Source organism: Trachymyrmex cornetzi, unplaced genomic scaffold (genome assembly GCF_001594075.2).
Source record: "Trachymyrmex cornetzi isolate Tcor2-1 unplaced genomic scaffold, Tcor1.1 scaffold1094, whole genome shotgun sequence".
Classification (NCBI taxonomy): domain Eukaryota; kingdom Metazoa; phylum Arthropoda; class Insecta; order Hymenoptera; family Formicidae; genus Trachymyrmex; species Trachymyrmex cornetzi.
This window is the reverse complement of record NW_017295647.1, coordinates 184,189-210,496: the sequence shown is the minus strand read 5'-3', so window position 1 is coordinate 210,496 and position 26,308 is coordinate 184,189. Positions and strand designations below refer to the sequence as shown.

At 32.4% G+C, this 26,308-nt stretch overlaps 1 protein-coding gene and 1 long non-coding RNA gene across 3 annotated transcripts in view; one reads left to right on the top strand and one right to left on the bottom strand.

The window, feature by feature from the left end:
- LOC108761733 (epidermal retinol dehydrogenase 2) overlaps positions 1 to 26,308 on the top strand; it is a 40,883-nt gene that overhangs the window by 9,868 nt on the left and 4,707 nt on the right. For both annotated transcript variants that reach the window (XM_018508445.1, XM_018508453.1), the window contains exons 2-5: positions 3,060 to 3,500; positions 11,707 to 11,831; positions 13,190 to 13,300; positions 20,975 to 21,136. In XM_018508445.1, the coding sequence (XP_018363947.1) occupies positions 3,272 to 3,500; positions 11,707 to 11,831; positions 13,190 to 13,300; positions 20,975 to 21,136 (627 nt within the window). In that variant the 5' untranslated portion in view covers positions 3,060 to 3,271. The remainder of the gene's footprint in view (positions 1 to 3,059; positions 3,501 to 11,706; positions 11,832 to 13,189; positions 13,301 to 20,974; positions 21,137 to 26,308) is intronic.
- LOC108761746 (uncharacterized) overlaps positions 8,963 to 26,308 on the bottom strand; it is an 18,933-nt gene continuing 1,587 nt past the window's right edge. The window contains exons 2-3 of the long non-coding RNA XR_001940140.1: positions 16,077 to 16,079; positions 8,963 to 8,973 (exon numbers count right to left, since the gene is read on the bottom strand). This is a non-coding gene — a long non-coding RNA (uncharacterized LOC108761746). The remainder of the gene's footprint in view (positions 8,974 to 16,076; positions 16,080 to 26,308) is intronic.

The window sequence follows — 26,308 nt, the reverse complement described above, 5'->3', positions numbered from 1 at the left end:
ACACACTTTCGTTTCATCATTGATTTACAGATTTACATACATTTTCTTGTATCATATCAAATATGGATGTTTCATTACACTAAATGTAGATATAATTGTTCTTTTAAACTGAAAAGTTGAAAATATCGTATGAGACATGCAGATATCGCAAGCGCCGCTCGGAACGAGAAAGTTAGCGCCCGTTGGCCGCGCGCACGTCCTCGAGTTGCCGGACTATTTAATTAATTCCCAGGCGAGTTTTAAAAACGCCATTCTGAAATTTTCACATTTTTTAGTAAATTTTCCAAGGAATCCGATAGTATTTGTAAAAAATAAATTAACTCCGGGTGTCATGGTCAAAATTAACTTTTAAGATTTAATTTGCAGAAAAAAGTATTTTTTTTTAAAGTTGAGGTTAGGAACATAATTTCATCAAAAAGCTGATGTAATAGCGTTTGAAATGAAAAAAAAAATTGTTCTACTATAAAAAACGACGTAGATACGACGACTTGAAAATTACCATAAAAGGCAAAACTCAAAATTTAAAATCGCTATTTCTTCGAAAATAGATTTTTTTAAAAAAAATCCCGATACACGTGTTCACTTATTTTATACCTACAATTGGTAAAAAAAGTTTGAAGCGATTTAAAAATGTCAAAAAAAAAGTGTTCGGTTTGTAAAAGAATGCCTCATATATATATGTACAATGTACCTATATACAGAGTAGGCTATTTTAATCTTTCCACGTTGATAACTCGAAAAGGAAGCATTTTTCCAAAAAAAAAAAAACAAAAGAGGAAAGTTGTGTGATTTTGAAGGGGGGAAGAAGTTAGTGATCTTAAATTTGATCTTGAAAGCATATTTAGCTCTCTAACTATTAGATAATCTGTCCACATAAAAAATTAACTAATTCTATGTAAGTTTTATTTAATAAGTTAACAATGTTCACATTAGTTAAGTTATATTTGCATTTCCTTAATTTCCAATTTACTTTGTTTACATAAGAAATGCTAATTCACTACAATAAATAATTTTGATGGAATTCTGTTGCCATTTTAATATGAGAATTTAGGAACGTTGACCATGCACTACTTTTTATTCTCAAGATAATTTTCTCAATTTACGTATCATGACATTTGATTATGACTTAAATACACTAAATGTAATTGTTTAATTAATTAATCACTTTACTGTAATCCTTTGTAATTACTGAAAATGACCCAAAACTGAGGTAGAAACATTTAATAGTTTAATCGTCTTTAATCCATACTTTAATAAAAAATTTGTATATGCAGGGTGTTAGTTAAGTATGTTTCCAAACTCAACAGAGCGATTCTTTGGTTTATTTCAAGTAAAAAAGTCCATATAAACATGTGTCCTAAATGGTTTAGTTTCCGAAATAAAAAAATTTAAACATGTAGTATACTGAGAAAAAAAAGTTGTTAACTTGACTAAATGCGTTTAGTTCGTAATGATTATTTAGTTCAAATGTTTATATATTTAGATTAACAAAACCTTGTAATTTAAAACATGTTATTTGTTTGAATTAACAAATATTTAGTTGAATTAAGCAAAATATTTGCTTAACAGTTCGTGATCGCTACATTTAGTTGAATCAACTAATATTTTTTTGAAACAGCTATTTTTTCTCAGTGTAATAATCTGTTTATTTGAAAGAAATACAACTTGAACTAGTCAAAAATTAGTCAAAAACAGAAAAATAAAAACAGGCTTCAGTTCTTCTGACAAAAGAAAACAATTAGATGAATTGTTGAAAATGTCCACCTTGCACCATGATACATCCATTGAGCCTTCTTTTCAAAGATTGACGTACACGCTCAAAGATACCAGGTGTGTTATGTATTGCCTCGCATGAAGCAACTATTCGATTCCTCAAATCATTCTCATTCTCAATTGGGGTGGTATAAACCAATGATTTCTCCAACGCAATTTATCGTTTCGTCAAATATTTGCGAACATTCACCTGTATTTCGGAAACTAAGTCGTTTAGGACACATGTTTATATGGACTTTTTTACTTGAAATAAACCAAAGAATCGCTCTGTTGAATTTGGGAGTATACTTAACTAACACTCTGTATATATACACATGAACATCTAGTAATGGCTCTTATATGCATCTGCAATTTTCAATAATTTAATATCAGCGAATTCAGATGTATTAATGCATATTAAAGCCGTTGTATACTGATTTAATCTGTGTCAAAATTAAATGCAAATATATTGAATTCTAAAATACAAATGTTATTAACAGCACAATAAAATGTATTGATGATTTTAATCCGTTTTTATATTAAACAATTTGTGTACAACGCGACGGTTTTAATATGTATTAATGTGCACAGAGCATGTATGGTGGAAGTAACAAGGTATGCTTCTGCACAAGTATTTTTACAGATTTTTACTTCTACCAAGGCACAGAGTGCATCCAATCGAATTTGCTACATGTGAAGAAAAATAAAACAGAATTGAAAAAATTAATAACAATCGACATAAGATATGTAAAGAAAATCACACGCGCGGATCTGAAATTAAAATTTATAATTAAATATTTAACTGTATTTTAAATGTATATATGGGAGGGCTCCGATTGCACACATCGCATATTGCACACATGTATCGCTGATTGGCCAATTTAAAAATAAAATAATCTCATTGGCAAAACAGTGAAAAATTACTAGGCACCAGTTGATATGAGTGGTGTGTACAATCAGAACTGTAGGCAAACGGGATCCTCCCGTATATATACTATATGTTCTAAGCGAGTATTTATTAGGAAGTTTTTGCAGTAACATGGATCCAGATACGCTAAAGTCACGTTATCCTTTTCTTAATTAGTTGTTAAGAAGAAGATAACCTGACCTTAGCATTCATCGTATCTGGATAAATGGTATTACAAAAACTCTTTATTATCCATATTTTACGCATTAACCTCGTGCCTTTTGATATTCATTATATAAATATATTCAACGCGGATATAAATTATATATAGTGTTATCTGTTTTTTTGTAAACGTGATGACATATTATCTAAAGCTAAAGATTACTTTTTTATATTTCAGATTATAGCCATTGAGTCATCGGCGTAATCGTCAGTCGCTACTCTGTAAGTTGTAAAATAGCTTCGGCATACTGCGATTCAGAAATGACAAGCTGAACGATCGATAGCCTTAGTCGCAGAGAAGCCGCGCAACGAGCTCGACGAGCAAAAGCTGTGAATTTATCTTTACGCAACAAGTATAACGCACACGAGGTCTGTGTATATAGTGCCAATATGACATATTTACAATCAATTGGGGAAGTAATTGGCTTCCTGTTATTGTCGACCTTCTCGATATTGGATGGCATTATCAAGTCACTCATTCCGAAGAAGTATAAAATGAAGAATATAGGTGGCGAAATTGCCCTGGTAACAGGGGGAGGTGGAGGATTGGGGAGACTTCTTTCCCTCAGGCTGGCCAACTTAGGCGCCATTGTAATTATTTGGGATATAAATGAGACCGGTGAGTCTAAAATATAGGAATGAGGGAAGTAACGAGTTACTAACAATTTACTTAATTAACACTAACAACTTATCATTATTATTGTTTTTTTACAATAGCAATTTAATAATTTTATAATTTTTCGTGACAATAAAGTCGAAGATGAAAAACTCACTTTTGAAGAGTAACTCATTATTATTACGTCATGTTATTCATTAAAAAAAAAGTAACTCGTTACTTTACTTATTACGTAACAAGTAAAAGTGAATTAATATAACGAGTTCTTTCCAAACATGTCGTTAGCATTATCGCCATGAAAACATGTAAAGTCACACATTATCAAATCATTATTATAGAAAATGATAACGACGTTACAGTTCAATCAGCAGATAATGTCTATAAAAATATTTAAAAACATTTAAAAAATATCTTTGAAAACGTTTTTTAAAAATGTTAAAAATAATAGATTAAGTTATCTTCACTTATTTTCATTTAAAAACGTTTGTTCAATCGTTGAACATTTTTTAAGATTAAAAGAAAATGTCTTTTTAATGTTAAAAATAGTCTTTTTAACATTTGAAGGAAATGTTTTCAATATTTAAACAAAATTAGAAAAAGTATATATATTACAAATATTTTTTTATTTATTATTTTTTTATCAACGATGCCTAAATCTTAAATAATTTTTATCAATTAATTGTAATTTTTCATTACACTTTAATTTTCTTTTTTTACATAACGGAATTTGAACATGGGACATCAAAATTAGAAGTTTTTTGTACTTTATCCGTTACGCCACTTAATTTAAAGTATTAATATATACAGTTCTTATTGTCTATATATGGTACTTAAGGGGATGCTGGAGCCGCCTATATATTATCAATAAAACTAGCGTTTTTGACAATTTTGTTCTTGTCGAATTTCTTCGTAATTGTTTCACGGAATAAAAATTTCTTTTCTACGATTAAAATGTACTTGTCGCTGGTTTATTTTTTTTTTATTCAAAGTTGGAAAAATAAAAAATTACAAATTTTTTCGCATACTAGTACAGAACTCGGTAACTTTGTACTACATGAACTCGCAATGAAATGAACAGACCAATATTGTAATATCAACGCAAAAATCATCTATGTCACAAGAAAACATATTAGTTGCATACATTCAAATAATGTATATTACTTGATCATCGAATACCATTATGACTGAGTTAAACTTAGTTAAACTTTAAGTTCTCTATTTTTATTGTTAATCGACTAGAAATAAATTATTATTGTAGATTAGAACATTATATATTGAACATATTGGGCTGCGTTCGGATTCCCATCCGAGTGCTCCTTGGGTGTCATGTCATCTTTGTTTAACGTTCGGTAAACAACAAGGATGATATGATATCCGGGGAGCACCCAGGGAATCCAAACGCAGCCCTGAAGACGGCCGAATATCGGTCGAAACGTTTATAATTTTGTAATAATAACTTTAAATATATGATATCGCTTCTACACTGAGAAAAAAATGCTGTTGATTTAATTAAAGTCTATATTACAGGCTGTCACTAACATAAGTGATTAATTCATGCGTATATTTTATTGATATAAAGGCTTGATTATTGAAATAATAATTTATGTCTTTGTATCAATAAAAATATACATGAATTAATCACTTATGTTAGTGACAACCCGTAATATAGACTTTAATTGAATCAACATTTTTTTCTCAGTGTAATAAGCGGCGTTTTGGCTGAATGCTCCTTTTTCAAATATTGTTTATAATTATCAAGCCAATTTTTACTTCTATTTTGTAATTACAGGTTTCTTTATCCATTTTATCTTCAGCGTTAGTTGCCATACTCAGATAAAAGTGTAAAGAAATCTGTAATTTTTTATTTTTTCTATCTTTGGACACGAAATACACCAGCGACAACTACATTAGTATGTAATTTTAATCATGGAAAAGGAATTTTTATATGAAACATTACGAAGAAATTCGACAGAAACACAAACGTCAAAAATGCTGGTTTTATTGATAATACAGGCGGCTCCAGCATCTCCTTAATGTAATTACGATTACTTCTCCTCCGTGGCTATTTTTTATTCTGATCCAATTTTGACTAATTTGAGTTTTAGAAAATATTAAAATATTAAATATTTTTATAATAAAAACGTTAAATAAAGATTTAAAAAATGTTTCTTCGAATCATATAAGATCCGCGTGTACGTTATCGATTGAAATAAATGTTAAACAAATGTTTACCACATTACAAATGAATAAATAATTAAAAATAAACATTTGATAAACATAAAATAAATGTTAAAAAATATTTACTAAAATCATTTGCTCACATGAATAATTCGTGAAAAATAAATACTTGAAAAATAAAATAATAAATAAACGGTTAAAAACGTTTTTTTTAGAAATCATTTTAAATAAAGGTAAATATGCAGTTTTTTTACACCTTATCGATTTGAGCAAAATTATATACATTCAATATATATATTATACAGAATATTATTGTATAAGTGACCACAATACAATTATTTAGAAAATGAAAGGATATAATATACATAATATAAATATATAATTTTGTACGATAAAGTAAATATTTGATAAAAGTTGTATTGTTTTAACGAGTACAACGATGTATGATATAATAAAGTTATTATACAAGTTATTTCCGTTTAAAGTTTGGCGGGCGATTATTACCTTTTCAGTTTCGGTCCTGCGGTGTGGCCAATTTCCGACTCGTGCATTGCCGATTGACATGATCAGACGAAAACATATTACATGTCAATCGTTAATGCGAGTTGGAAGCACTGAAATATAATAATACTACTGGAACGAACGCTGGAATTATGCTGCCTTTATTAAGAGTGATCCAAGAAGGAGTGTTACAAGTGGTATCTTTGTCCTTTTCTAATCTGTACTCAGTTATAATTGCGCATGTGCAGTAGACGGTATTGCACATGCGCAATCATAGTTGAGTGTAAATTAGAAAAGGATAAAAATACCATTTGAAACGCTCTTTGTCAGATCGCGAAACCAATGCCAGCGCTCGTCCCAGTTTATATTTTAGAAATTGGCTATACCATAGAGCCGAAACTAAAAAGGTATAAGTAGTCATCCGTTAAATTTTAAACCGAATAACTTGAATTTGTTAAATAATTTTATTATATCATATATCGTTATACTCGTTAGAACGATATAACTATTATCAAAATATTTATTTTATACAAAAATTATGCATATTGCTCCGTTTTCTAAAACATAAATAATTTTTTCAGTATTGACTATGCTTACAATAAAGTTTAGTTAGAGTCGTTTACTTATATTTATTAGGACATTAGATCTATCTCTGTTAGTTTATAAGATAAAAAGAAGTCACTTGTATGATGACACTTTGTATATATGGGCGGTATTCATAGTCCGTTCTTATTTCAAGACTGTCTTAAATAATATTTTAAGACGCTAATACAGCCCTCTGATTGGTTCGTGACTTCTTAAAACTGTATTTAAGATGGTCTTGAATATAAGATCTGACTGTGAATACTGGCCTATATTAAGGGCAAAGTTCACATAACGAACAGTGTCGGCATTGTTTGAGTTGCATTGTCCGGTTCATGTTAATATCGCTCAACGTGATTAGATTGGACAATGTCGACTCTCGTCCCGGACATAGAGGGTATAAACAAAGTGGAGCCAATCAGCATTCTTTCTTTTATAAAATTACTTTTTAGTACGAATGCACAGAATCGTAAAAAATAAGCTACAAGAATTCGCAATAAAAAATGGAGGGTTCCATTAAAAAACTTGTATGTAACATGGATTTGACCTTAAGGACTTCTTATCAAGGTGAACCAAGGTCACCATTTTTTTCCCCCTTGAAATCATAAAACTTTTGTCTGAAATATTTTTTAGAAAAATTTGTCCTTTTCGAGATATTCGCGTGTATTGATTAAAATGGCCTACCCTTATATTACGTATATATATTTCCAGTAAAATTTTCGAGTAAAAAAAAAGGATTGTATTTTAATATAGTAGATCAAAGATGGAGGACATTTGCGCTACTTTGGTGTATCTAGAGCTTTATTCCCAAGCAGCACACAGCGTCTAAAAAAAGCAATAAAAAGTGTATATAAGCGTTTTATTAGCGCTTTACGTGGGGTCTACAATATAGAAGTCGTAGCGGTCGTAGGATCTTAAGTCGTAGAAAATTAATCAATCACAGTTCAATATGAAAAGAATAATCTACTATGATTGGTGAATTTTCTAAGACAACCCTTGTACGACCGCTACGACTTCTATTGTAGACCCCGTATTACAAGGGCTGCTGTACTACTTAATTGTAAAGTCACTATAAAGTACCGCAATTGATATGTCTGAAAATCGAGTTCACATTATTTGTCGTCATTTTTAGGTCATTTTGACGTCAAAATGATGATAAATAATGTCAGTTTGTTTATAGGATAAATGTCACTTTTACATCAATTGTCGACGTCATTATGATGTAACAATAATGACATTAATAGACTTTGATAATCACGTTCATGTCATAGCGACGTTTAAATGACGTCGTTGACAAGAAACTGACAACATTTACGGGCCGAAAAAATGACGTTATTTTGACGTAACATTGTTCGCTGGGTATTATATTATATTCATATATCAACATGTAAATACATACAATCATATCATATTATCTAAAATATTAACTCCAGCTATAATTTGACCCTGACAGCATGAGTAGTACGTGGAGAGGATACAGAACGTACAAGTGGACTATAAAAGCAAGAGCGGACCACTTATTACTATAAACAACTGAAAGAGCTTATTTTTTATTGATTGTATATCGCAGCATTTATTTGAACACATACACGTACGTACACACACGCACGCACGCACGCACGCTTTCCCATCCACTCAGAAACACGCTTGTTCGTGCGAAGCCTTATCTTCCTCTCCGTGGCTTTTGTTGTCGCAAAATCTAGATGACATCAATAACTCTGCGAAAAGAATCGTAGAGACCTCGGCCACTCCACGTTGGTTTCTTCGCGGAACTCTCTTTCAAACGAGTCCTCACTTGATCTCACATGCCATTTAAAATTTTCTGACCCCCTCTGCCACCGCCCTCTGGAGGTGTTAAAGTATAATATGCTTTCGAGGTGTAAAATAGATTTGATAATTTCATTGTACCTCTATAAGTTCTAATCCTATGTCTTGAACCATTCAGAAATTATTTAGGTGACCCAGGCACTTTTGGTGGGCACTATGTATTCAAAATTTCAATAAACATTTATGTTTTAATTATTATTAAGAAAAATTGATTCTAATAAAAGTATCGTAGGACATTATTGTATTTTTATGTACTATGAAAAAAGCAATTACTCTTCAGGCGAGAAGCCAAATAGCAGGAAAGAGCTACAAAGAATGGAACTTTCTATTAACAGATCTTTACACACGATATACAGGATGAGTAAAAAGTTTCGGACCGGTGAAATATCTCGAAAACTAAGTATTTCCGAAAAAAATGTGTCCTACAAAAATTGTAGGGTTTTAAATGACCTATTCACTGATCTAGTCAGTCTGACTTTGGCGTCGCCAAGGTCAGATCAAGGTCACATTGATTTTTTTTTAAATAGCACACCCTATTTTTTATTTCAGAATCTAATAGTTAGTCAAGAGCTTTTTAAAACACTACAATAAAGTTATTTTTCATAAATAACTTTATTGTAGTGTTTTGAAAAGCTTTTGACACTAGCTATTAGATTCTAAAATTAAAAATAGGGTATACTATTTAAAAAAATTGATGTGACCTTGACCTGACCTTGGTGACGCCACCCAAGGTCAGACTGACTAGATCAATGAATAGATTATTTAAAACTCTGTAACTTTTGCAGGAAACAATAAGAATATTATTTTAGACCGTAAATGTGTGAAACACAATCGATAAACTAGAAATCTATATCGATCGAAGCTAGATCTTTAATGCATTAAAATAATTCAGTGTGAATTATATACATATATACTATATGTATCTGTACATACACATACTCGTAAATACCATATTTGTAATTATTTAAATTGCGCGCCGAATTAGTTTTCCGGATTTATAAACGCAATTAAGCTATTGTAATAATATCACGAATTAAATTAAATTGTTATTTATTTACAAATGATTTGTTTACACATATGTTTAATAAATTTTTAACACCACTTGAAAATGAAAGATATTAGTAAAGACACATATAATATTAAGAAAATATATTAAAATTATTAAAAGTTATTTAATAATTTTTATTTTTTTGCAAACCCAAAAATAATAAAATTTATATTTATTATATAATTAAAATGATTATAATTTCTCGTGTGTGTGTGTGTGTGCGTGCGTGCGTGCAAAGTATTATTTTTTAAATATTAGGTGTAATTATTACCATGATGGAAAAATTTATCCAAATGTGTCCAAAATTGTCCGAAATGTAGAGTCAAAATGTGTTTGAATTCATTCTAAATTTCTTTCTAAATTGTTTTAATTTAAAATTGTTGAAATATATAAATTCGTATAAATTCAGATAAATTCGGACAAATTCGTATAATTACAAACAAAATCAGATATTTTCCGTTAAGTTTCGACAATATCTGTCTAAATATATCAGAATTTATCATTTTTTTTCATATTTTTCAGACAAACTCTCACAAAGAACCCGCACAAATCTTATGGGAATTTTTCAGTCGAATTGGCTGAAAATTTGATATGTTGTAGATCTTGTCCTGATAAAAAGTTTCCACAGGCACGATCCCCTATAATGAATCGTTTCATTTTTACGAGGTGTCATTTTTTAAAACGAGCTAATACTACAATATCTTATTTTCAACGAGTACGGTGCATTCCTATGTCATTATTTGAAATTTTTGTATATATTTTTGAGTAAAAAAATGTTATAAAGATAATATTGAATTGATTGCTTCTTATAAAAAAGTTATAAAGGTATCGAAATCGATAACTTGATTTTAGAGATTTAAGAATTGGAAAGAGTAAGGGCACTAGGAGTCGGGCGCAGAAGACGTCGCGCAAATAATACACTTATAAAGATTGTGTGTTTGCTCTGAAGAAGGCTAAAAAATGAGTCGGAACATGTAAGCGCGTTTAGTGAATAAAGAAGTTTCACTCTTTATAAGTGTATTATTTGCGCGACGTCTTCTGCGCCCGACTCCTAATGCCCTTACTCTTTCCAATTCTTTGATTTGTAAGGAGTCTTGATTAGTTTGATTTATTAACGGATTTAGAGATTTAATCATCCCGATTGTAAGAGGCAAGGGGACTCACAATAATCAAGCATCTCGATTTATGAGAGACGAGGGGACTCCAAATAAACAAGCACCTCAATTTGTAAGAGGCAAGGAGACTCACAATAATCAAGCACTCCGAATTGTGAGAACCAATCAATATTATCTTTATAACTTTTTACTTCAAAATATAAATAGAAAATGCAAATAATAATATAGGAATGCACCGTACTGATGTAGGAATGCATGTTGAAAATAAGATATTGTATAGTATTGGCCCGTTTTAAAAAATGAGTCGTAGAAATGAAACGGTTCATTATAATCGTGCCTGTGGAGACTTTTTATCAGGACAACAAGATCTATAACATATCAAATTTTCAGCCAATTCGACCGAAATTCAATTTTCATAAGGTTTGTGCGTGGTCCTTTTTTGCACCAGGGCAGTGTGTAATGCTTATACATGTATAATCAAAAATTTTTTATAGAGATAGGAATAATGGATCACTATTTCTTCTAAAATAGAACATTGCTTGTAAGTCTGCAATGTTATAACGAAGTAGATTAGAATCAAGAAGAAAGCAACAACGATTTTGTAATAATCGCGTTCAGCAGAATGTTTATTTTGTAATTGTTGAAAATTTTCTACACCCTGATTGGATTATGTTTTCAGGTGTAAAAGTATAATCCAATGAGCGCGAAGAAAACTTTCAAACAGTAGGAAAATAAACATTCTGCTGAACGCAACTAATGTAAAAATATTACTTTTCTTTTTTCCTGGGACTTTCTTCTGTCTTGTAAATGACTTGTAGTATTTCACTTATACTTCATAATACAAATTTGTTTTCCGAGTAGAAGATGTAAAACGTGCACGTAATTATTGCTGTTGAAATACTATATAAGTAAAGCATAAGACATATAGCGTTTTCAAACAGTTTTCATTTTATTTCAGCCATTGAGGAAACTGTTAAACTTGTTCGGGCGGCCGGAGGTACGTGTTATGGCTACGTTTGCGACTTGTGCGATCGGACAGACATATATAAAAAGGCCAAAATTATCAGGGAAGAGATCGGCAAGGTAAACACAATTATTACGTATTTTGCAGGTTGGCAAGTAACGAGTTACTCGTAATGCCGTTTCCTTGTTATAGTAACGATTTGATAATGACATGGTGAACTTTTTTTATGACGGTAATGCTAATTATCAGAGTTAGAAAAGTCAATTGTTACTTGTAATGGGTTAAAAAAGTCATTCGTTACTGAAAAAAATAACTCCTAATTTGTAACGCGTTACTTTTTATTCATTGCTTATTACCTTTTTTAGTAAGTAACGCGTAATGGTAACAAGTTACTTTTTAAAGTAACTTTTCTAACCTTAGCACAACCTTAACGTTTAGTTAATTAGCGTTACCATCATAAAAAATTGTAACATCATCATCAAATTGTTTACTATAAAAATTAACGACAAAGTAACTGAAAAGTAAAGTTTGCCAACTCTGGTATTTTAATAATGATATTGTTTTATGAAAGATTGAAATTATTCTAGTTCAAATAAGTATAAATATGCTACGTGTATGATAATGGTATCATCGCGTTTATCGCGTTCACGAAAAGTTATATCCAGTTAAAATTATTCTATTAATTATTTAGTAAAAATTATTCTATTAATTATTTAGTAAAATTAATGGAATAAAATTAATCGAAAATATGTTTGCTCGAAACATAATGTTGAAAGACAAATCAGCCGAAGGCTTCTCTTATCTAAAAATTCGCTTATTATAAATTATAATATCAATGCATCTAAGGGGTGCGTTCCGAGTTACGCATGAAGCGCATGATGCATCATTTGTTCTTGTTGTTCACCAAATAATAAAGAAAAATAAAACGATACATCATACGCTTCATGCGTAACTCGGAATGCATTCTAAGATTATTTTTTTTGTTATTAATTTTGATTTTTGTCGTGATTCGCGTTTGACAACATGAGTAGCTTACGAATGCTTGGTACAGCGTGAAAGAAGTGTCCTTTTAGGAAACGAATTATCTGCGATTAGCCAAGTTATTCATCACGCGACGAGAACTTTCCTGCGGACGATGTTATGAAATTGTTTATGTCACGCTATAGTATTGCGATACGCTGAGCTCGATATGTGAGTCCGACTTATTTTAAGAACTGCGAAAAACATGGCTTTTTGTCGTTTTAGATATACCTCTGACACTTTGTGTTCAAAAGTATAGTATGTATTATGCGTACTTTCTCTAATCGTTATTTTTACTTGAGTGTAAAGTATTCATTTCTTTGCAAGCACAAAAAATTCGTACAAGCTTGAAACAACACTTTCAATAAAAAACAATTATTTTTTCTTATTTTATTTATTTTACTTACAATTATATATATATATATATATACATATATATATAGATAATATATTATAGGTTACGGTTCTTATCAATAATGCGGGTATCGTTACGGGAATGAAATTTCTGGACACTCCGGACGAACTTATTATCAGGACGATGGACGTTAATATCATGAGCCACTTTTGGGTAAGTAGAAAGTTATTCCTCGCACAAAATTATTCCAATCGCCGGAGTAAATTATCTCGTGTTATTTATATTGGTGCCGAGAAATTGAACGCCGTTATAGCGAATGTGATTTCATTTACCGCGAAATTATTTGATATCTGAATTATATCAATTACTATTAGGAATAATTTGAAAATTTTTTTGAGTCAAAGAAAATAGAATCGAGATATTGTCGGGATACTACGAAAAGAGGTCTTATTCGTTCTTAGCCTTTCGCGCATAGATTTTTTACAACAAGTCATTGATTGCGAAATAATTAAATCGATCAAATCGATCGAAATATGCGACTAATATTTTTAATTGTACGATTTACCACAAATCCACAAATTGAGTTCGAATTCAAGAAGTATCGCGAGCTGCCGTCTCATTCGGTTATCCAGGAGAATCAACGGAGAAAGGCATTCCATTTCGTTCCTCTCGTTTGTTGCCGTTGGTCAGGTGCAAGAACCGGTCAGATAAGTTGCGACGAACAAGCGGTGCTGTAGTATACTGTAGCATAGTCTGTGTGTTGCGACACGCATGAGCTAGCGGCACGCTTGCCAAACACAAATAATTCCTTAATTCGAATTCCTACTTAATCGACGATCTGCTTACAGACTTTCAATCGTTTTGAATCGTTGTAAAATGTAATTACGTTGATTTTACTCTTGTGCATATATTATATTCACTCGATATATTATTACTCATTATAACTTTATGCTTCGTACAATACACACACATCAAAATCAAATATTTTAGTCCTAATAATTATCATATTGCGCAGTATATTCTCGATAATTTCTCTGCAATTTTTTTGTAGTATTATTCTTGTTCAGATATTCGTAGAGCTACTTAATTAAAATTTACAAAATATGATTTATCAGTGTTAATTATTACAGTAAAAAATGTGTTTGTTCACAAGAGCGGCTTAAAAATATATAAGATAAAAAATAAAATAATATTAACATCGATATCCATAGTCGATCCTTATGTTTGAGATTATCTTAAGTACAATCTTAGTTATAAATCAATAATACATAGATGCATGCATATGTATATTTTAATTTACACGTGAACATCCTGTGTTGACTCATATTGACATTATTTAATTTGATAGATTTAGGCCCGGTTGTTCCACCTTTTGATAAATTTTACCTGATGAGTAAGTAGCAAGATTACCCAATTATATACACGGATTGCCAGATTTACATAGCAGATAAAATTTACCAAAAGGTGGAACAATCGGCCGTTAATCACTTGAGCCTGTTTCTTTTATTTTTAGTTTTACATATATAATATATGCATATATATGTATATTTGTATAAATATGTACATATATGCCATATATTAACTTGTATATATATTTAGATTAGTATTTATATTTCTTATTTTAAGACCTTGGTAAGTAATCTTTTAAAGATGCTAATACAGCTCTCTGATTAGTTCATGATATTTTAAGATTGTATTATACTTAAGATTGAACTTAAAAAAGACTTAAATATATACATAAGCACATGTATAATTGATATACAGGGTGTCCCGAATTTAAATGTTAAACTTCGTTGTATATACACACACGCTCGCGCGCGCGCACGCACGCACTCGGAGCAATGTTCTTGACATCTTTGTGACACACATACTATCAGGATAACGATGATAGAGCGTGATGGAACCTGTCTTCGATAAGAATGATACAACATAACTACTTAATAATCATCTCTGTCAACGTAAAGAATAATAATTCACATGTAGGGTATAGATAATCCAACAGTGAACCAATAGTACATTATGAACTATTGTGATATTTCATAAATGCGACGTTACCAGATTATACTGTTATTATGCAACGACTCGCATTTGAACCTCTCCTCGACTCCTCAGTCGACTGGCAGATCGTGTCAAAGACGGCTATGTAATATCACATTTTAAGAATTTTGGGTTGCAAAGTAAATTTTTTTCGTAAGTTTTATGCATTTTTTATATTTTTGTTGTTATATCTATCATTTTTTTCATTGTGCGTTAGTTTTGTATGCACATTTGGCTTTATTATTCTGTAAGTAACTTTTTTCTGTTGTATTATTTTATCACATTATTTTGGAGATTATTGTGGAAAAGGTTAGATCTACAATGAATCATTTTGATATAGTGAACAATGAACCATGGTTCATTGTAGATCAATCACATAACCTTTTTAATGATAACCTTCAAAATAATTATTCATTGTGGTAATCATTTAGAATACGGCCCCTTCTCCACTTAAAATCTCGGGAAAAAATATTTTATATTTAATTATATATAATTTTATATGTAAGTTTATATATAATTATATATAAATGGATATATTTTTTTTATATATAATTGTATAATTATATAAATTTTTATATAATTATATACAATTATATATAATAGAATAGAATAGAATTTATTTCACTTCAGCATACATCGCCAAGAAGGGGACTTGGTTTACAATAGGGTCCTTAATTCATTCATCCATCCATACCTTTCAGAGCTCTATAGCCTATTACTATCACTTCCTTCATACTCTCTCTTCGTAATAATAATATATTATTATCTTACTGTACTCTCTTCACAATAATTACTGACAATACTATTTCTACTTATCCTAGATCACAACTCATTTCACAACCCTATGCATAGTCTTCGCACTTACGCACTTACTTCTATTTTCGCAGTTCCTATTTAGTTCTTACTGTCCTATTTGCCCTTTTAGTATCCTAACCTTTGTTCTTACTCGTACGTCCTTCCAGCCTCTTCTGTCTGTCACTTTTTCCTTCCCCTCTTTCCTCTCCTGTACCCTTTTCTCTCTATCCCTCCACAGTCTCCTTAACATCTCTCCTTTAGTCTTGTCTAAATTTTCCTCCCACAATCTCCCTAATACATTACTTCCTTTTTCACCTAATTCAATAAATCTATCTTTAACTTTCTCACATTCTCTCACATAATGCTCCAAATTGTCCCTCCCTCTACCACATCATACACAATTCCTACTTTCTTCTAGCCGATACTTGTCCTCTTTTAAATTTTCGCACCTTAAGTTTATCAAGGCCCTCACTTCATCCTCTCTACTCCATTCCTTCAGATTTTCTTGTTTAAGGTATGCTGGGATTCCGCAGTCTAAACTTATTTCCTTGTATTTCTTATTATATCTAGCTCTTATAATTCTACTATCTTCCCACTGTCTTTGTGTCTCCCTTTTTTTATTAATTAATCCTTCATTGCTTCTATCCGCCATCCATTTCTATTATAGTACCTTTCCCTCTCTCTGCCGTATGTATCCCACTCATAACGCTCTTTCTCTTCCCAGCATACCCTCATTAGGTTCCCTACTCTCCCTTCCCTAATCTTTTCCTCATACCTCCTTGCCCTACCTAATACCGCACCCTACTTTTAACTTATCCATAGCCAGTTCCCTCATTATTATATATCTTAGAGTGCTAAAGTCTAGATTAAAAATCCATCTGATGTAATCCATCATTACCTTTTCTAGTTCCTCCATTTCCTCCCATCCCCATATCTCAACCCCGTAAGCCATTACACTCTGTACTAAGTATCTGAATAATATCCATCTCCTCTTAATTTTCATTCTTTTTCCTAATCCCCACACTTTTCTTGCCATCATTTCCCCTTTTCTGCATAGCTCCTTAACCAGGTCCTTGTTATTTCCTCTCTATTTATGACAAAACCTAAATATTTAAAATCCTGCACTTCCTCTATTTCTTTCTTACCCCATTTCCAAATTTCTATCCTCTCTCTAGCTTTTCGATTATATACTAACACCTTTGTTTTTTCCGCACACAATTCTAAACACCTTTCTACTAAAAATCTTTTGAGTGTATCCATCATATCCTATAAAGGTATCCTATTTTTCGCCATTAATACTATACATGGTCCGCATATGCTAAATTTCATATCCTATCCCGTCCTAATTCCACCGCCTATATTTCTCTTCCTTAATTCTAGGTCTAAATCCGCAATATATAAATTGAATAAGAGTGGACTCATTATACACCCCTGTCTCACGCCCTTCTTTGTAGAGAAACTTCTTATGTTTTCTGACCTTGTTTTTACTGTTACATTTGTTTCTTCATATATCTTCTCAATTCCTCTTACCAGCTCCTTACTTATCTCCTTCCTCCTCATAATTTCCCATAACTTATTTTTGTCTGCCTTGTCAAAGGTTGCCTTAAGTCCGCAATCATCACGTAAATTTTCCCAGTTCCTCCGTCTCTTCTTCTCTCCCTTTGTATAATGTGGAACAGCACAAAAATGTTGTCCATCGTCGATCTTTTTCTTCTGAAACCTGTTTGTTTCTCCGGAATTATTCTTTTTCCTTCTACTTCTCTCTCCAGTCTATTCCTCAGTATTTCCGCATAAATCTTGTACGCCGTACATAGTAGCGATATCCCTCTGTAGTTTTTGATCTCTTCCTTATTCCCTCTTTTATATAAAGGCACCACTATGCTTCTCTTCCAATCCCTGGGTATTCTGCTTTGCCTCCATACCATCTTCAGTAGAGATACCATTTTTTTTCTTTAAGTCTTCTCCTGCGTAAATCCATGCTTCCATCGGTATACCATCTATACCTGCTGCTTTTTTCTTTTCGATTTTTCCTATTGCCTTATTTATCTCTCCTTTCTTTAGTTCTTCTTCCCTCAACTTTTTTTCCTCTCTGACATCCTTCTCATCTGTATTTTCCTCCTCCACACTGTCCAGCAAACTCATGATGTAGCTCTTTCTTCTTCCTTATTGATGCTGTTATCTAGCTATGTCCTCTTTCCTCTCTTTTTATTTATAAATTTCCATATGTCCCCGCCTCTTTTTTTAAATTTCTCAATTCCTCCTCTTCTTTCTCCCTTTTTTCCTTTTGTTTCCAGTAGTTCCTTATATTTGTTTCTTTCTTCCATATATCTTCTCCTCTCTATTTTTCCTTTTCTCCAGCTCCAGTAAATCCTTTTCACCTTTCTCTTCCCCCACGTGCATCTTCTGTCCCACCAGTCTTTGTATCCTAGGTCTCTCTTCTTCCTCCTTATCCTCTTCTTTATCAGTGCCCTATATATACCATATTTTTAATCTCTTCCCATTTTCTTTCTATATCATCCTCCTCGTGCGTCTCCTTATTCTTATCATCACTTTGCTGCTCTGTTTTTTCTCTGTACATCCTTATTACTTTTTTGTCCCAGACTATAATTTCATCCACCTTCTCTTCTTCCTGTTCTTCTTCTTATCCTGTTTTCTCTTCTCCTCCTTCCTTAACCCTTAAGCAAATCGGCATGTAATCTGAGTTCACTCTTGCCTCTATCTTTAAACTATAGTTTTCTCCGTTACATTCTCGTTGACCCATACATAATCTATTACTGAACTACCTCTCGCACTTACATATATATTCTCCCTCCCAATCGCCTTCTGTCCTCCTGTTTAAAACTTGTAGCCCCTTATCCATAGCCCATTCTACAAAACTTCTTGCTCCATTACCTATCGACTTATCCTTACTATATCTCTCTTTGCCTTCCCCTTCCATCTCCGTACCTCCTAGTACGCTCTCTCATCTATCCTTATGTTGAAAAATCCCCCCTATTATTAGATTTTTCTCCCCTCCTTCCTCTATACATTCCTCTAATTTATCTTTTATGCCTTTAGCTCCTTTTTTACCCTGCTCTCCGGACATCGATATAATCTTTATATTTTCTTTATTTATTCTAAATTCGGAGCTTACAATACCCTTCCCTTCTTTTTGAATAAACTTTACTTCCGGTTTACCCCAGTTTTTTCTTTTTCCTATTATAAAACCACCTTTAGTTCTCCCTCTTCTACCTTCTTTCCTTGCAAAGTTACATAACCATATGTGAGACTTAGATAACCTCCTTTTTAGATAATCCTACCCTTTTTCCTCCACTCACATCTCGCACAAACTCACGAAATCAAAACTTTTTACATATCTCCAAAAATTCCTATCCTTATTCCCAATCCCTGCGCAGTTCCAAAATAGCAACTGTCTTTATCTTTCCTTTTTGTCTTTTCCTTTTTGTCTACCCCTTCTTCTCCTGCCCCTTTCCCTTTCCCATTGCCTCCACTTTATCTTTATACCCCTATTTCTACCTCCTTTTATTCTTTTCCTGCCTTTCCCCGACTGTCCTTCTTGGCTTAGCTAAAATTCTTTTCTTCTTCACTCTTGCTTTTAAGAAGATGCTGAACTGAAGCAGATTATTCACATTTACAATTACTCTGCTATCTTTGAATTAGCTGTACAGAATTGTAAAAATCTTATGTACAATTAAAAAGACATGTTAAGGAATAGTGTTGGTTTTATGCTAAGAATCCCCTTAAAAGTTAACTGTGAGTTGCAGAACTGAGCTTTTAGTTGCTAATACGGCCTTCTGATTGGTTCATGACATCTTAAGATTTAAATAGTACTTAATAGTCTTAGACATAAGAATCGACTATGAATACCGGCTTTAAAAAGTTTAGAAACAGGAACTGTAATTATAGAACTGATGGTTATGTACAAAGACTTGGAAATGTTACGCGGAACCAATTTAGATCTTGTCAACTCTCTCATCATCCAGGGACCAGGAAAGAATTAGAGAGCCTCACAGAGAGAGAATGGCAAATTGTAGCGCGTGAATGCCCACATCCAATTAAGACGGGGATCACGTGACCAATTTTCTCCAATTTCTTCCATGCCTATGGAGTTTTGATGCTCATGACCAATCAGAGGAGACGGGTCACGTGATGCAATTTGCCACTCTCTCCCAGTGAGGCTCTCTAACTAGAACTCAAAACATAAACTCACTCCTCTTCGCGATCTTCTTTCGAGCGCTTACGAACTCGGCGAAGTTTCACGGTTCGAGGACAATGCTTTGGGTAGCGCGGACGCGTAATATCAATGATTAGATAATAGAACTAATAAATACTAGAGCTCTTAAAAGGAACGAATAACGTAAAATTCGAGTATCCGCCCGCAGATCCGTTACCCATGCATACGGCTCTGGACCGGATATCTGCTAATTCGGGTACCCGCAGAACCGTGTACATACGATGCGAGTACTCGCAGAATTATCTGCAATATAGGTACTCGCGGAATCGTGGGCGATATAATACGGGTACCCGTTTCGATGCGGATATCCACTATATGCTACATATATCTGCGTGTAATCTTATCAATTTTAAAGGCGTTTTAGAATTGTTTATACTAATTTTTATTTTGTTTGTAGTTAAACAGTTTGAATTAAGAATGTACTAGTCGTACAATCCCTGCAAAGCAAATTAAATTTGGAAATGTGTTTAATGTTCATAATGCGAAAACGAAACAGTTTAGCTCCGGAATATTTTAATTACAAATGAAATAAGAATCACTACGAACGATTGTAAAACGCATACCTTTAAAATTTACAAAATTACACGCAGATATTTGTAGCATGTAGCGAATACTTGCATCAAAAACGGGTATCCGTATTGCCCACGATTCCTTGGATATCCGTATTGCACACGGTTCCACGAGTACTCGCATCGTACACGGTTCTGCGGGTACCCGAATTAGCGGATACTCGCGGAACCGGTCCAGATCCACACAAATAACGGAGCGGGAGGGCGGGTATTACGAGCTCTAATAAATACTTTGCCATAACTCTTTTTTAGACAGTAAAAGCTTTTCTTCCAACGATGCTGGAAAACAATAAAGGACATATCGTGAGCGTGGCCAGTTTAGCCGGTCAATGTGGGATTCCAAAATTGATAGACTATTGTGCATCCAAATTTGCGGCAATGGGATTTGATGAAGCTCTTCGAATGGAACTTGAGGTAACTATAATTTATTGAACAAGTTTTCAATAGATTCTAATATTGTCCCAATGAATTCAGTTTTTTCTTATTAAAAAAAAGATATTTTAAATGCAACTGTCACAAAAATAAAAAGAAAGAAAAAGAATGACAAAAAAAATATAACATAAACTAATTTTTATAGTAAACACCCTTGTAGAAAAGTACTACTGAGCACTAGGAGTATTTTGAGGCACTACTGTACTACAGCATTACAGCACTACTGTACTACAGCATTACAGCACTACTGTACTACTACACTACTGTAATAGAGAGTGCAGAAGTGTTCAGTAAGTCCGGATCTACAATAGAGTTTTAAGCCTTAAGCCATAAGAAATGGGCGAATCACAGTCGTTTATTCTTCTCGGATTCGACTGTAATTGGTCAATTTCTTACGGCTTAAGGCTTAAAACACCTATTGTAGATCCGGGGTAATACTGAGTAGTGCTAAGATCTATATATCCGCGTTTCGGCAAGATACAGAATGCAGGAAACGAGTATGCACAGAAACTAATTATTAATAACTCTATTTTAAAAAAAGCACTTTCAGAGACTCTACGAGCACACTCTGATCAAGTTGAGAGTAAGTGATGAATTTCATTTACATATGCCTATTTATAGGGATCCGCATCATTTTCTCCTTACGGAAAACGAGTCCATCTTGCGACGGTACTGCGTATTACACCGCTTGCTTGGCGGCGTCTATAGCGTACATATCAAAGACATAGAGAATGGACTGCGCGATCCGTGTGTCAAAATGGTCGATAGGGATGAGAGAGAGGGACCGTGGCAGACGGCCATTTCTATCTCTTTCCATTCAATGGTGTAATGGGAGAGAGACTGAGAGGGAGATTAGCCGTCTCCCACATAGGGTTGCCAACCGTCCGGTTTTGACCCGGACTGTCAGGTTTTCAGGAGTTTTGTCCGGTGTCCGGTTGACAAGTCAAATCGGACGTCATATGTCCGATTTGTAAGTACATCCAAATAATAAAATCAAATTTAGAGCGCTATAAGAAGTTATGTAACAGACCGCCCAATTTTCGTGGCGCTCCGCTACGACTACGTTCAAAAAGTGCACTCAAGTGCACCTAGATATCAGCTTGCTTTTGATATACACATGTGTAAAGGTTAGATTAGGATATCAACTAGATTCTTTAACATTAGCATTGTTTGAAATCTCCCAAAATTTCTAAACGAAGTAAATATATATACATATTCGGATATTGTAGAGAGAGAAAGCAAAGGTGCTAGCTCTGAAGAAAATGACTTACATGCTTACATCATAATCACACTAGCGATTGAGATTGAGATTGGATTTTAACCAATCAGAAGAAAAAGAAACTAATTAATCAAGTTTAGTATATTTTTGCTTTAATTGGTCAAATCCCGATCAATCTCAATCTCTAATGTGATTACTTTTGCTTTCTGGTTCATAAAAGTCATGTGTTCTTTCATGTAAGTAATTATTAAATAATTTGTTACAGGAACAATTATTAAACAATTTATTTAAATTTACTAAAAATAAATCAGCTAACTCCAAAGAAAAAATCAAAACGTTTCTGCTCTTTTAATGATAATTGGCTGAAGGATGAAAATTTCAAATCATGGCTTACAAAATATAACGAAGAATATGCAAAATGCATAATATGTAACATAAGTTTTACTGTAAAACATGATGGGATTAATGCGGTTAAACAACATTTAAATTCATTAAGACACAAAAATATGGACAATCAACAGAAACAAAACCAATTACTTCATAACTTTTTTGAAAATAAAAATACACCGGAAAATGAAGCTCTTAGTTTATGTGAACTTTTTTTTACATATCATTCAATCAAACATCACCATAGTTATAATAGTGCAGATTGTTTCACTAAAAATGCCAAAACATTTTTTTCAGATTTTAAATTAGCACAAAAATTACGGTGTGGTAGAACAAAAATGGAAGCAATAGTTAAAAATGTTTTGGCTAAAGCAAGTTTACAAGATGTTTTACATAATCTAAAGAATAATTCTGTTTCTCAAATTAAATCAATTAATGAACCTAGTACTTCAGTTGCATCTTCCACAGATACTTTTGATTCCATACCTTATTCATTTGCATGCGATGCTAGTAATCATGGTAATACAAAAATGTTTCCGTGTATTATTAGATATTTTACACCTGAGAAATCTGTTCAAAATAAAATTATTGAATTTTATGAAGATGCTAATGAAACAGCAATTGCAATTTCTCAAAAAATTACAGATATTTTAATTAAATCTGGTCTATCAACAAAGAACATGATTTCATTTTCAGCTGATAATGCTTCAGTAAATTTTGGCAAACATCATTCAGTATATAAACTTTTAAAAGATAAACATAATTCTGGACTTATTGCAGCTAACTGTTTGTGCCATGTACTGAATAATAGTATTAGGCAAGCAAATAAAAAACTGCCTTATGATATAGAGAATTTAGTTATCAAAGTTTATAATGAATTTTCTGTTAGCGCACATAATGTTGAACAACTACAAGAATGTTTTGATTTTGTAAATATCGAATACAAAAACATTCTTCGTCATGTTCCAACAAGATGGCTTTCTTTGTATCCAGCTGTGGATAGATTACTAAAATGTTGGCCAGCGATTAAAAGTTACTTTTTGGAACAAGACAATGTTCATCAAGTAATTTTAGATTTTATAAGTGATCGAAGCAATGAATCAAATAAAATTTCTTCATGTCTTACTCTTCTAGAATGTTATTTATATTTTATTCATAATATAATGAATTTATTTCATGTTTTAATTGCTAAACTTGAGAGTAATACTATGACTGTTATTGATTTGCATAATACTCTGTGTTGCTTTAAAGATAGTTTAAAGAGTCGAATAACAGAAAAATTTTTGGATTTAAAGTTAATCAAGCATTACCATCTTTAACAATAACTGAAAGAAATTCATTTGAAGAAAATGCTATTAACTTTTTATCTACATGTATTTTTTATCTTGAGAAGTGGTATAATTTCAAAGATAGCCCATTCCAATATTTTTCAAATCTTTGTCCCTCAAAACTTGAGTTATTTCAAGATATTGTAAAAGTAGCAGAATTCTCAAATTAGAATTTGATGGAGATCAGTTATATGAAGAATATATAATGTTAAAAACTGTTGCTCCTCATATCGATAAAAATCTATTTGTTGATCAACAATGGATAGATATTTTTTTAAAATGTAATTTTATTACCAATAATATACTAAAAATAGTTCAGGCTGTACTCTCAATACCAACGAGTAATACTTTCCCAGAAAGAGTGTTCAGCTTAATGGGACAAGTGTGGACAAAGTTAAGAAATAGAATGGAAGTGGAATTGATCAAAGCTGAATTATTTACTGTGATTAATTTTGATATGTCATGTAATGTGTGAATTCATAAATTATGCTAAATCTAAACCTAATTTATTGAAAGCAGTAAGAAATACGGAGAAATACAACTCGAAATGAACTCAAACTATAATTTAAAAAGTACAAGATTCGTATCACTAATTTTGTTTTTCGTGGTTGTACTTGTTTTACTTAATATTTTTATTTTTGTTCAAAGTTTTGTTTTAACAAATGTGAAAGATTTTTTAATATGTTAAACGTATTAAATGTTTTAACAAATGTTTATAACATATGTTAAAGGTAGTAATATATTTTGTAATAAAATAAAACATGGTATAACAAATGTTAAATGTTATATATATATAATATCAGGAGACGCGGTATAATATTATATAACATAATTTTATATTTAAAAATAAAATGTCTGATATTAAATGATATATAGTAGTTTATTTTTTATTTTATTTAACCAACTCTGTTTTCAAAATTGTTTGGAAAACAATTGTAATTATTATAATTTCTTACAAAATTTTGTATTTAATCTAATTTTATGATTATTGTTTATGTCCGGTTTTGTCCGGTTCGATTTTGTTTCCAAAAACGAAATACTCGGTAATTTACACTTTTGAATCTGGCAACCCTACTCCCACAGTCCCTCTCTCTCATTATTGTCGACCACATTTGATACATTACTGAGATACGGATCGCGCAGTTCATTCTCTATGTCTTTGGTACATATACTCTGCAAGCGGCATAATACGCAGTATCGTCGCAAGATGGACTCGTTTTCCGTAAGGAGAAAATGACGCGGATCTCTATAAATAGGCACATGTAAATTAAATCCGTCACTTACTTTCAGCTTGATCAGAGGTGCTCGTAGAGTCTCTGAAAGTGCTTCTTTTTAAATAAAGTTATTAATAGTTAGTTTCTGTGATGCATATTCATTTCCATAAACATATACATGATATGACTAATTTAATTAATCATTTTGATACATATTGTACGGAGTAGTACACCATTCTTTATGCATTTTGTATCTTACCGAAATGTGAATATATAGATCTTAGCACTGCTCAGCATTACTGAACACTTCTGCACTATTACAGTAGTGTAGTAGTACAGTAGTGCCTCAAAATACAGTAGTGCTCAGTAGTACTTCTCTACAAGGGCATCTTTTATATAGGGGTGTTATCGTATAAATAGCCATTCCTTTTTATCTCGTAACCTAACAGAAATAGAATAAATCTAATAAAAATGAATAAAAATTAGTAGAAGCCTTTAAGAGCCAATACAAGTTGTATATGTGTATATAAATATTCTTTATTATATTCTATCAACGCAAACATATATGTATACATCCGCGCCAAGCGGTTTCACGAACTCTCACTCGCGCACGCAGTCGCGCTCACAGCAATAAATGAGACACTCGTATTCCAAAAGAACTTCTTCTTCTTCTGAGTTAATGGCGCTCGCCGATGAAACGACGGTGATTCCGGCCACCATCAAAGTCGGAGGGAACTTTCGATGCTTCTGAAAAGTTCAGGTGGATGAGCCACTTGTTGGGGGGTGGACACGGCTCAATTGGATACGAGCCACTCACAGCGCTTGAGACTACAAAGCTCCTAAGCACCGGTCGGTGTGATTGGTGGTGTCCAATCGAGGCGTGATCAATCGGGATCACCCCCTTGTTGGGCTGCGTTCAGAAACTTCACCTTGCGGGTGATTGCTAGGAGTCTGTGTGAGTGAAATGGTAGGGATAAGGTACCCTCTCTGGTGTGTACATTTCTGA